The sequence below is a fragment of the Hypanus sabinus genome, chromosome 7 (genome assembly GCF_030144855.1).
Source record: "Hypanus sabinus isolate sHypSab1 chromosome 7, sHypSab1.hap1, whole genome shotgun sequence".
Classification (NCBI taxonomy): Eukaryota; Metazoa; Chordata; class Chondrichthyes; order Myliobatiformes; family Dasyatidae; genus Hypanus; species Hypanus sabinus.
Genome location: NC_082712.1, coordinates 92,643,410 through 92,657,130, shown reverse-complemented (window position 1 = coordinate 92,657,130; position 13,721 = coordinate 92,643,410). Strand labels below are relative to the sequence as shown.

Here is a 13,721-nt window from a genome sequence, read left to right as displayed (position 1 = left end):
ACAAAGACAGATACAAAACAAATACCCATCAGCTTCAGTGTCTCTTCGTTCACAGTCACCTGATACACATGTGCCTCATTTAAACTCAAAGTACACCTGTATTCCTGGACTCCCGATGTCTTCCTTTCGATTAACTTAATATTTTGAAGTTACAAGACATTGCGATACTGTCCATGGGTTCACGGATCATTCAGCAATCTGATAGCAGAGTGGAACAAGCTGTTCCTGAAATGTTGAGTGTGGGTCTTTCAGGCTCCTGTACTTCCTCCCTGATGGGGGCAGTTAAAACAGCATGGGGGAGGGGGGTGGTGGTAGCAACCTGTGTTCTATTCCCACCGCTGTTTGTATGTTCTCCCCTTGGCCACGTGGGTTCCCTCCGGGTGCTCCGGTTTCCTCCCACAGTCCAAAGACTTAATGCTTGGTAGGTTAATTGCTCATTGTAAATTGTACCATAATGATTAAATCAGCTAGGGTTAAATCGGGGGTTGTTGGGCAGTGTGGCTTAAAGGCCAAACGGGCCTATTCCGAGCTGTATCTCAATAAGTAATTTAAAGAAAAGTATGTCCTGGATGATGGGGGTCCTTAATGATGATTGCCCCTGCTTGAGGCACTGCCTCTCTTCAGTGGTGGGGAGACTGGTGCCCATTATGTTGCTGGCTGAGTTTATAATCTTCTGCAGCTTTATTCGATTCTGTGCAAAGTTCCCTCCATACCAGACGGTGGTGTAACCAGTCAGAATGCTCTCCATGGTACATCTGTAGAAATTTGTTAGTCTTTGGTGACAAACCAAATCTCCTCAAACTCCAGATGAAATATCGCCTCTATTGTTCCTTCTCCGTAATTGTGTCAATACGTAGGGCCTAGGATAGATCTTGAGTGATGTTGACACCCTGGAACCTGAAACTGCTCACCCCTCAAAGAGGACTAGAGTGTGTTGTCTTGACTTCTCCTTTCTGAAGTCCACAGTCAATATCTTGACATTGAGTGCAAGGCTGTTATTGTGACACCACTCAACCATCGAGCACATCTACATGAAACGTTGCTGTAGAAAATCAGCGTCGTTATCAAAGATCCTCACAACCTGTTGCTGCCAGCAGGTAGAAGGTACAAGAGCCTCAGGACTTGGACCACTAGGTTCAGGAGAAGTTACTACCCCTCAAGCATCAGGCCCCTGAACAAAAGGGGGTAACTACACTCATTTAAAGACTCTTTTATTCTGTTAATACATGCTCATTATTTATTGCTATTTATTTATTATCTGCATTTGCACAGTTTACAGATCCTGTTTACAGTTACTGTTTTACCGATTCGCTAAGTATGCCTGAAGATAAAGAAAGAATCTCAGGGATTTGTGTGATGACATGTATGTGCTTTGATTATAAATTTCACTTTGATCTGTCTTGCTACTACACGCCTCCTTGTCACCATCAGAGATTCCGCCCATAACAGTTGCATTATCGATGAACTTTTGGATGCCGTTAGCCACACAGTCATGAGTGTAGAGAGTCATGGTTTTGTGCAACTACCATTGGGGAGGAGGTACAAGAGCCTGAAGACACACAGTAAAATTGAAATCTAAATGGTTCTTTACACCAAGGAAATTAGAATCCAATATTGGAATTAGATATTATTACAAGTAGTATTATTATTCGAACTAGAATAGAATATATCTTGGTATTAATTTTGGCATTGATATTAATTTTGTTGCTGAGGCCTCTATTACTCATGGCCAATCGTGGATGCTATGTCTCAGCTGTCTAGATATGCAAGTCAGGGCAGTACATTATGGAGAGTAAGCTGTTGCCCCTGTAGAAATCTTACCCTCCACGCATTTGATGAACCTAAAGAAACAACAGTTTGGCACCAGCAGCATTGCCAGGCAACAGTGAACTCAACATTGACTGCCTTAGGGACTTCAGCTCTGAAATTTTTCCCTCAAGGTTTACTCCTGAGACCTTCCCATGAGAGGATACTGCCCAACAGCAGCAGAAGTTTGAGATCAGAGTTTTCCTTCTCCAAAATGGCCTGCCAACCACGGCTGACGAGCCCCATCTACCTGAAGCGACCGGCTTTAAGGCACAAGTAGCCTACCTTTGCCCCTTCTCCAGTCAGTAGCTTAGTAGCTAATCCAGACATGAAAGTCAGGAGCTGGAGTTGGTTGTCAGAGGCCATTTGAGGCCATTTGAGTCTCACACCATTGGGAGCATTTAATAGGTAGTGGGATCTTAAAGAATGAGATATTATTACAATTAGAATTTTTATTAGAATGGAGAATATCTTGGTATTGGTAGTGATAATGGTTTATTACAGTCTGATGTACCGAGATACAGTGAAAAACTTGTCTTACATACTGTATACAGATCAGATTATTACACAGTGCATTGAGACAGGACAAGGTAAAACAGTAACAATTCAGAATAAAGTGTAACAGCTACAGAAAAAGTGCAGTGCGGTAAACAATAAAGTGTAAATAATAACAAGGTGGATTGTGAGGTCTAAAGTCCAGTTTATTCTGCTAGGGCAATATAAAACTATTAAATATTAAATAGTTTTATAACAGTGGGATAGAAGCTGTCCCTGAGCTGCTTTCGGGCTTTGGTCTCTCCTGTGCAAAGGGAGAGGGGAGAAGAGACTCAGTTCAGGGTGGGTGGAGTCTGTGATTCTGTTGGACGCTCTACCAAGGCAACGAGAAATGTAGACAGGGTCCTTGGAGGAGATTTTCTTTCAAGCATAATTTTATCTTTCCTGTAGGCCGGTGACTAGAACTGTACACAATACACCAAATTTGACCTCACCAATGTTGTATACAACTTCAACATAACATCCCAACTCTTGTACTCAATACTTTGATTTATGAAGTGGGTGTCGGTGTGGAGATACGTCTCTACCAAAGGAGGTGTGAGGCGCTCCTTCCCTCCGCTAGCCTTCAGGTCACCCTTGGGCAAGGTGTAGCACCTGCTTAGCCCCCCAATCAGGGTCAGGTAGTGAATGGTTGTATGAGCAGCCGGTGCAGATCACAATTCCTGGTTATGTGACCACTGACACCAGAGAGACAGTCTCTGAAGAGTATTGATAATGGCTGAGGTTACTTGTCTTGTAAAGACACTGTCCAGAAGAAGGCAATGGCAAACCACTTCTACAGAAATATGCCAAGAACAAGATCGCCCACATCATACAACATGGCACAATTGGTGATAATGAGTATGCCAAAAGCTCCCTTTAAGACCCTACCCACTGTATGTGTGACACAACTTTCAAGAGATAATGGATATGTTCCCAGATCTCTTTGTTCTACCACACTCCTCAGTGCCCTACCAAGTGTCTAGGACTGGTGGATATGTGGATGTTGAGGTGTGTTCAGGAAGGTGGGGCTGAGGTGGGCAGGTCATCCCTGACCTTGCCGAGTGACGGGACAGTTTCGAGGGGGCAGAACAGCCTGTGGGTGCTTCACTTTCGTAAGTTCTCCAGAAAGAGGAAGGTGGTGTCAACAGGTACCAGGACATGAAGCATTGTGAACCTCAATGCCACCTTAATCCGAAGCTCAGGCCCAATCTCGGGAAAGGGAAGGGTCCAAGATGGAAACCTTTGCGTGGGTGTGAAGGACAGGTCCGTGGAGGACATCCCCGGATGTCCCAAAGCCACTAGGACACAGGACCTTAGATGGACATACAGAGCAGAGTAGGCCTTTCAGCCCCAATTTAATCCTAGCCCAATCATGGAATCTATCAACCGGTACATACTTGGAATGCACCAAGAGGAATCCCACGTGGTCACAGGGAAAACGTAAAGCTCCTTCTGGGCAAGGGAATTGAACCCAGGTCGCTGGTCTGGTAAAGCATCATCCTAACCGCTACACTACCTTGCCGTCCATTAAAAAGGTAGCAACATTATACTGTATATATTGTACATTATACTGCATTTTTATTGTATATGCTCTTTATGTCAATTTACTGTTTTATGCTCTTTATGTCAGCTCACTGGTTTGAAATATTCTGTTAACGTTATTGTGTTAATTTATTTTGTGAGCTGTATGTGATATACGTATTGTGTTTTGGCCTTGTATCGTTTGGCCCTATGTGTTACTATGATTGCACATTCAGACGGAGATGTACCGTAAGGATTTTTTTGTACTCCTCATGCATGTGAAGGACGTCAGAAACGAAGTCAATTCAATAAAACTGAACTTTGGGGAGTGGGCTCAGAACTAAGGGGTCCAAGTCCCCGGCATTCCCCTGATGTTCACATCCCGTGTGGGCATCTGTGGCGTGTTGTCCTGTAAAATGCCTGCAGCCAGTGAGTTCATAGCAAGATCCCAAAGATACCAATTATCAGCTGACAGATCTCAAATAACGGAGTGTCGGCACAGGATGGGAAGTTTGTCTGAGATGGCAGTGATAGGTTTGTGTGTGTATGTGTCAGCGTTGGGGGGTGGGTGTAGATCTCACCGAATGTTACAGAGAGCACTCTCCGCTCCCACGTCGCCTCCTCAATGTCATTCCGATAGAGAGGGAGTTAGCTGGAGTTTGTGCTCACCTTTCCAAGTCCACACCACAGTAGGGTGTGGTTCCTTCCCTCTGGGATCTCAGCACCAATAAGCGTTCGGTTCTGATTAGGTATTTCCCTCCCAGCTCCTGCCCCTTTCGTTTCTGTAAAACATTGACAAATACAAGTAAGTAAATCCCCCGTTCTGATGTAACTGCAAACTCTGGCTGGAAGATATGGGTAAGGCGGAAGGTGAAGATCTGCCTCAGTCACTCTTCGCTCAGAGTCCGTGCGTCCACTCCGTGTTCACCCGACTGCGTGGATCGACGGTTCGGCGACCACTTCACCACCTCGGCGGTTCACCGACTGCCTGTGCCCGCTTCCCAGACTGAGAGCTTCCTCTCCCCCGTCTCTCTGTCCGTGAATCTCACCGGGGGAACTCTCCCTCCAGACCCTGGGAGTCTCTCTGCTCCTGTGTTCTCAGCGTGTCGGTTCACTCGGTCACTCTCCGAAATCTCTCTGCTTCAGGGCTCCGTGTTTGGGGAATCTCTCTCTCTCTCTCACTCGCTCTCTCCCTATCGGGACTCTGTTTCTGAACATTTTCTCTTCCTCTTCCCCATCTCTCTCCCTCTCTCTTCCCCTACATCTCTCTTTTTCCCGTTCGTTCTCTGCTCCCTTGTCTCTCATTCTTCCTCTTTATCTCTCCACCTCCTCTCCTTCACTCTCCCCGTTCTTTCTTCCTCCTCTCTTTTACCTCTCTTTCTCTCTCCTCCTCTCCTCCCCTGCACTGTGTGAGAAATCTACCCACCCTGTGCCCGAAGTCCCCATTGCTCTGAGTCGAGGGTCTCTCCCTGTGTCCCGACACAGCATCTCTCTGCAATGGAGCCACTCTCCTGGATCCTGCTGGCCTGCCTTCTGCTTACCTGCCAGGTGACAGGTAAGTGAATCTTCCCCTCCCTCAGAGGCTGGAACTCTCCTCTGTGGATGTTTTTAAGATGGACTGAAATTGATTCATGATTTGTGGAGGAGGCACGAAAGGTCACAAAAGGTGGGAAAGTTGAGATCAATCAGGATTAGATGGTAGTATGGAATTGATGAGCCGAATGTCCATAATCCCTCCATGTTGCCACCTGAGCCTTTAGCCTGTACCCTCTACAACCCTCCGAGATCCCTGACCCAGTGATGTTCCCACCTCTGGAGATACGTCTAAAAGACATAGGAACAGAATTAGGCCATTCAGCCCATCAAATATGCTCTGCCACTTGATCATGGCTGATTTATTTCCCCTCTCAAACCCATTCTCCTATCTCCTCCTAAAATTTGAAGCTCTTACTAATCAAGAACCTATTAACTTGCACTTTAAATAAAGCCATAGACTCGGCCTCCACAGCCTTTTGTGGCAATGAATTCCACAGCTTCACCAACTTCTGGCTAGAGAAATTCCTCCTCGTCTCCTTCTATTCTGAGACTGTGCCCTCCAGTCCTAGACTATCCATCTATTAAAATTATCCTCCACATCCACTCTATTGATATTTGGTAGGTTTCAATAAGGTCCTCCCTCATTCTTCCAAACTCCAGTGAGTACATTTTTGTAAACCTCGGACTCTCTCCAATGCCAGTACATCCTTTCTTTGATAAGGGGTCTAAAACTGTTCACAATGCTCCAATTGCAGTCTGCCCAATGCCTTATAAAGCCTCCACATTACAGCCTTGCTGTTATATTCTAGAAAGACATATTGGTCTTCCTGAGACCCATGCCCCTGATGAAGGGCCTCGGCTCAAAATGTTGACTTTATATTCCTCTCCATAGATGCTGCCTGACCTGTAGAGTTCCTCCATTATTCTGTGTGTGTTGTTCTGGATTTCCAGCATCTCAGAATCTTTTGTGTTTACCATTACATCTTTGCTTTATCTTCTCAAAATGAATGCTAACATTTCATTGGTCTTCCTCAAACTCAACCTGCAGGTTAAGTCTGGTTGAGTTAACTTGCAGACTTAACTACAAGTCCCTTTGTACCTCTGATTTTGAACTTGCTCCTGTCTATGTCCTTGTTCCTTCTATCAAAGTGTGAGATCATACACTTCCCAGCACTGTATACCATCTGCCACTTATTAGTTTATTCTCCTTTAGCTCCCACCCATAAAGTTCTCCTGTAAAATCGAGTGAGATTCCCCAACCATTCTGCACCTGTTAATATTTGGTAACAGAATTTAAGATTTAATCACCAGTTCTGTGGTTATAATGAAAGTTGAGAGTAAATTTATTATCAAAGTACGTATATGTCACCATATACAACCCTGAGATTCATTTTCCTGTAGGTATTCAGAGTAATTACAAAGAAACACAAGAGAGTAGACAAAGAGTTAGATAGAGTAGACAGGGAGATAGATAGAGTAGAGAGGCAGTTAGATGGAGTAGACAGGGAGTTAGATAGAGTTAACAGGGAGTACCTGTTTCCCATGGTTGAAATGTCTAATACCAGAGGGCATGCAATGAAAGTGAGGGGGGTAGGTTCAAGGGGGATGTGAGGGGTATTTTGACTCAGAGAGTGGTGGATGCCAGGAATGTGCTGCCTGGTATGTGGTGTAAATACATTAGAGGCTTTTAAGAGATGTTTGGATAAGCACATGGATGTGAGGAAGATGGAGGGATTGTGTAGGGAGGAGGGATTAGTGTTTGAGTGTTTATGATGTGCTTTTTAGCTGGTTCAGCACAACATTGTGGGCCGAATGGCCTTTTTCTAAGCTGTACTCTTGTATGTTCAATCATGAAAATCTTCTCACCAGGACTGACAGACAACCAATGTGCAAAAGAAGACAAATTGTACAAATACAAAGAAAAGCTGATAATAATAAAGTAAATAAGTAATATTGAGAGCAGGGATTGTAGAACATGAGTCCTTGAAAGTGAGTCTATAGGTTATGGAATCAGTTCAACACGGTGGGACCCAAGGCTCCGGTACCTCCTTGCCACAGGCAGGAGCGAGAAAAGGTCATGGCCTGGATGGTGGGGGTATTTGATGATGGATGCTGCTTCCTTGTGGATGTGCTCCATGGTGGGGAGAGCTTCTCCTGAGGTTTACTGGGCTGTAACCACTAATTATTGTCGGCTTTTCCTTTCTTGGGTATTGGAAATGTGAGGCGTGGAGTGGGTGCTGGATGTGTTAGGGAGTTGTAGTAATTCAGGCAACACTTCAAACCTATTATGGGATATTTGAAACCAAGAGTTGGGAAGATATTATCAAGGTTCATATATGTCGCTACCCTGAGATTCATTTTCCTGTGAGCATACTCAGCAAATCTATAGAATAGTAACTGTAACAGGATCAATGAAAGATCAACCAGAGTGCAGAAGACAACAAACTGTTCAAATGCAAATATAAATAAATAGCAATAAATAATGAGAATATGGGATAGTGAATCCTTAAAGTGAGGTCATTGGTTGTGGGAACATTTCAATGATGGGGCAAGTGAGTGTAGTTATCCCCTTTGGTTCAAAGACTGATGTTTGAGGGGTAGTAACTGTTCTTGAACCTGGTGCTACGAGTCCTGAGGCTCCTGTGCCTTCTACCTGATGGCAGCAGTGAGAAGAGAGTTCGCCATGGGTGGTGATGGTCCCTGATAATGGATGCTGCTTTCTTACAACAGCATTTCATGTAGACGTGCTCACTGTAGGTGGATAATCACAGTCCTGGAGTTAGGCAATCTAAAACCAGAAGGCACAGATTTAAGGTGAGAGGGAATGAAGGGCATCAGCCCAAATTATTGACTGTTTATTCATTTCCATAGATGCTGCCTGATTTGCTGAGTTCCTCCAGTTTTTAGTGTGTGTTGGTCAAGGATTACAGGGGATCTGAAGGGGAAGATTTTCTGTGACGATGATTGTTCTTGGCAAAGTTTTCTACAGAAATGGTTTGCCATTGCTTTCTGCTGAGCAGTGTCTTTACAAGATGGGTTACCCTAGCCATTATCAATACTCTTCAAAGATTGTCTGCCTGGCGCCAGTGGTTGCATAACCAGGACTTGTGATGTGCACCGGATATACACTTGTGTAAGGAGCTCCTTACACCTCCTTTGGTAGAGATATATCTCCACTCCACCACCCACATACCCAGGTAAGATGTAACACAAATGCCAGTGACAACCTATCACCACATTCAAGTGGTGTGAGACCTGCTACTGCAAACTAAGAAACTTCTGGAAAAATGCAGAAGCAACTATTCTGTAATTGCTGTAAAATTCAATGAACAATTAACTGCTCAGCAATTATATAAAAATACATGCAAACGTAACAATTCTACACCCTAATTCAACCTGGTGGCCAGAACTACACACAATACTCCAACTGCAGTCTGACTAAAGTTTTATATAGCTGCAACAACATTGAAGTTCGAAGTAAATTCATTATCAAAGTACATATGTATCACCATTATACATCCCTGAGATTCATCCTCTTGCAGGTGTTCACAGTAGAACAAAGAAATACAACAGAATCAATGAAGAACTACACACAAAGACCAACAAACTACCAATGTGCAAAAGAGGACAACCTGAGTAAATACAAAAATTGAATTACAGCAATAACATTTGATGGTATGATTCAGAACTGTACGTATGTGTCACTTTCCCGATGGTGCCCCAGAAGGAGAAAAAGGGGGCGTACAGGACCGAGATATACCAGCTCGTGGAGTGGTGTCGCAGCAACAACCTTACACAACATCAGTAAGACCAAAGAGCTGATTGTGGACTTCAGGAAGGGTAAGACGAGGGAACACACACCAGTCCTCATAGAGGGATCAGAAGTGGAGAGAGTGAGCAATTTCAAATTCTTGGGTGTTCCTGAGAACTTAACCTGGATCCAATATATCGATGCAACTACAAAGAAGGCATGACAGCAGTTATATTTCATTAGGAGTTTCAAGAGATTTGGTTTGTCACCAAAAACACTCGCAGATATACTGTGGAGAGCATTTTAACTGGCTGCATCACCGTCTGGTGTGGGGGAGTGCTGGGCCTGGGGGATGCGGCACAGGATCGAAGTAAGCTGCAGAGAATTGTAAACTTAGTCAGTGCTGAGGTGAGTGAAGTTATTCACACTGCTTCAGGAGCCTGATGGGTGAAGGATGATCCTGAACCTGGTGGTGTGGGTCCTTCCTTATTCTTGACATGACTTCCTCACTCTATACTGTAGTGTATATGGATTTTAGCAAAGCATTTGATAAGGTACCCCATGCAAGGCTTATTGAGAAAGTAAGGAGGCAAGGGATCCAAGGGGACATTGTAGATCTAGAACTGGCTTGCCCACAGAAGGCAAAGAGTGGTTGTAGACGGGTCATATTATGCATGGAGGCCGGTGACCAGCGGTGTGCCTCAGGGATCTGTTTTGGGACCCCTTCTCTTTATGATTTTTATAAATGTCCTGGATGAGGAAGTGGAGGGATGGGTTAGTAAATTTGTTGATGACACAAAGGTTGGATGTATTGTGGATAGTGTGGAGTGCTGTCAGTGGTTACAATGGGACATTGATAGGATGCAAAACTGGGCTGAGAAGTGGCAGATGGAGTTTAACCCAGATAAGTGTGAGGTGGTTAATTTTCGTTGGTCAAATATGATGGCAGAATATCGTATTAATGGTAAGACTCTTGGCAGTGTGGAGGATTAGAGGGATCTTAGGGTCCAAGTCCATAGGACACTCAAATATGCTACGCAGGTTGACTCTGTGGTTAAGAAGGCATACAGTGCATTGGCCTTCATCATTCATGGATTGAGTTTAGGAGCCGAGAGGTAATGTTGCAGCTACATTGTACCCTGCTCACACCCCACTTGGAGTACTGTGCTCAATTCTGGTTGCCTCACTACAGGAAGGACGAGGAAACCATAGAAAGGGTGCAGAGGAGATTTACAAGGATGTTGCCTGGATCGGGGAGCATGCCTTATGAGAATAGGTTGAGTGAACTCAGCCTTTTCTCCTTGGAGTGACGGAGGATGAGAGGTGATCTGATAGAGGTGTTCAAGATAATGAGAGGCATTGATCGTGTGGATAGTCAGAGGGTTTTTCCCAGGGCTGACATGGCTGGCATGAGAGGGCTTAGTTTTAAGGTGCTTGAAAGTAGGTATAGAGATGTCAGAGGTAAGTTTTTTTACGCAGAGAGTGGTGAGTGCGTGGAATGGGCTGCTGGCGATGGCTGTGGAGGTGTAAATGATAGGGTCTTTTAAGAGACTCCTGGATGGCTACATGGAGCTTAGAAAAATAGAGGGCTATGAGTAAGCCTAGGTAGTTCTCAGGTAGGGACATGTTCGGCACAGCTTTGTGGGCCAAAGGGTCTGTATTGTGCTGTCGGGTTTCTATGTTTTTGTACTGAACTCCCCTACCACTGGAGGTGAACATGCCATACAGCTTCATCAACACCTTGCCCACTGTCAGTGAACTATGGAACTGGCCCCTGGTCCCGCTGTCCTTCAGTACTATTTACGATTAAATGTATGTTTTTTTTTAAAAGAGTTGCAGAGTTCTACAGGCTTTGCAGATATTGAAGAAAACGTTGCAGAGGTGTTGCAGGAAGTAACACATTTTCCAAGCTCAGTCTGCTGACACTCAGCCTGTGATTGAAGAGATCATGAGACCAGATTCCATTTAACTGCTAATGTGGGTGTTTGATCTTCAGTTCTAGGTAATCGGCTGTCAGGGCAGGTGGGGGTCCAGCAGTGTGACAGGATCCTGAAAGATGCCTTCCCCGAAAAGATGTACCCCTGGTTGCACAGTTACCGGACGATTCCAAGCATTGGAAGCCAACCAGAATACGTGGAGTAAGTAACGAGCAGCTCACATTATTTAGAGATACAGCACAAAACAGGCCCCACTGCCCAGCAACCCACCTACTTAACACTAGCCTAACCACGAGACAATTAACAAAGACCAAATAACCTACTAACCAGTATGCTTTTGGACTTTGGAGCTCCCAGAGGAAATCTTCACAGTCACAGGGAGAATGTACAAACTTCTTAAAGGTGGCGCTGGACCTGAACTCGGACAGCCCGAGATGTAATAGTGTCACACTAACCGATATGCTATCTTTGTGTAAATACAGGATATAAGGCTGTACAACACCAGGGCACAGAACCAGTGGGGACGGGTCTGTCACTGTATAACACCGGGGTAAGGTACTGGTGGGGATGGGTCTGTCACTGTATAACACCGGGGTGCGGTACCGGTGGGGATGGGTCTGTCACTGAATAACACTGGGGTACGGTACTGGTGGGGATGGGTCTGGCACTGTATAACACTGGGGTACAGTACCGGTGGGGATGGGTCTGTCACAGTATAACACCGGGGTACGGTACCGGTGGGGATGGGTCTGTCACTGTATAACACTGGGGTACAGTACCGGTGGGGATGGGTCTGTCACTGTATAACACCAGGGTACAGTACCAGTGGGGACGGGTCTGTCACTGTATAACATGGGGGTATGGTACTGGTGGGGACGGGTCTGTCACTGTATAACACCGGGGTACGGTACCGGTGGGGAAGGTCTGTCACCGTATAACACCGGGGTACAGTACCGGTGAGGATGGGTCTGTCACTGTATAACACTGGGGTGCGGTACCGGTGGGGACGGGTCTGTCACTGTATAACACCGGGGTACAGTCCTGGTGGGGACGGGTCACTGTATAACACCGGGGTGCAGTACTGGTGGGGATGGGGATGGGTCTCTCACTGTATAACACGGGGGTATGGTACCGGTGTGGATGGGTCTGTCACTGTATAACACTGGGGTACGGTACCAGTGGGGATGGGTCTGTCACTGTATAACACTGGGGTACAGTACCGGTGGGGATAGATCTGTCACTGTATAACACCGTGGTACGGTACCGGTGGGGATGGGTCACTGTATAACACCAGGGTACAGTACCGGTGGGGACGGGTCTGTCACTGTATAACACTGGGGTACAGTACCAGTGGGGAAGGGTCTGTCACTGTATAACACCGTGGTACGGTACCGGTGGGGATGGGTCACTGTATAACACCAGGGTACAGTACCGGTGGGGATGGGTCTGTCACTGTATAACACTGGGGTACAGTACCAGTGGGGAAGGGTCTGTCACTGTATAACACCGGGGTACAGTCCTGGTGGGGACGGGTCACTGTACAACACTGGGGTGCGGTACCGGTGGAGATGGGTCTGTCACTGTATAACACTGGGGTACGGTACCGGTGGGGATGGGTCACTGTATAACACCAGGGTACAGTACCATGGGGATGGGTCTGTCACTGTATAACACCGTGGTACGGTACCGGTGGGGATGGATCTGTCACTGTATAACACCGTGGTACGGTACCGGTGGGGATGGATCTGTCACTGTATAACACCGTGGTACGGTACCAGTGGGGATGGGTCACTGTATAACACCAGGGTACAGTACCGGTGGGGACGGGTCTGTCACTGTATAACTCCGGGGTACAGTCCTGGTGGGGACGGGTCACTGTAAAACACTGGGGTGCGGCACCGGTGGGGATGGGTCTGTCACTGTATAACACTGGGGTACAGTACCATGGGGATGGGTCTGTCACTGTATGACACCAGGGTACGGTACCGGTGGGGAAGGGTCTGTCACTGTATAACACTGGGGTGTGGTACCGGTGCGGATGGGTCTGTCACTGTATAACACTGGGGTGCGGTACCGGTGTGGATGGGTCTGTCACTGTATAACACTGGGGTACGGTACCAGTGTGGATGGGTCTGTCACTGTATAACACTGGGGTGCGGTACCGGTGTGGATGGGTCTGTCACTGTATAACACTGGGGTACGGTACCGGTGTGGATGGGTCTGTCACTGTATACCACTGGAGTACGGTACCATGGGGACAGGTCTGTCACTGTATTGCTCTGGACTACAGTGTCCTACCTGCTGATCTGCTGTTTCTCATCACAGGTTCACGACGAAGAGGAGGCAGAAGTTCTGTGTGAATCAGCAGAAGGCCCGGCTGATGAAGGAGTATGTTGATTCACAATCCAGAGGTGAGGGCTTCAGTCCCACAGTGATGTGGTGTGGGAAGTCTCCCACAAGTGCCGGCTACTCAGGGCTAAACTTTATTTTACATTCCCAGGCCATCACTGTGGTGCAGTGAGTAGAGACCAGGGTTCAATTCCGACCTCTGGCGTTGTCGGAGTTTCTCCACACACACCATGTGATGGTGGTCAGCGTGGACTCGCTGCCCCTTTGGGCCTGATTCTCGGCTC

At 46.4% G+C, this 13,721-nt stretch overlaps 1 protein-coding gene across 3 annotated transcripts in view; it reads left to right on the top strand.

The window, feature by feature from the left end:
• The window catches only part of LOC132397001 (uncharacterized), a 50,217-nt gene that overhangs the window by 27,226 nt on the left and 9,270 nt on the right, over nt 1–13,721 (top strand). For 2 of the 3 annotated variants that reach the window (XM_059975197.1, XM_059975198.1), the window contains exons 1-3: nt 3,947–5,419; nt 11,148–11,289; nt 13,414–13,499. The exons of the other annotated variant lie outside the window; for it this stretch is intronic. In XM_059975197.1, the coding sequence (XP_059831180.1) occupies nt 5,362–5,419; nt 11,148–11,289; nt 13,414–13,499 (286 nt within the window). In that variant the 5' untranslated portion in view covers nt 3,947–5,361. Of the gene's footprint in view, nt 1–3,946; nt 5,420–11,147; nt 11,290–13,413; nt 13,500–13,721 lie in introns of those variants that run through there. 3 annotated transcript variants of the gene reach the window in all.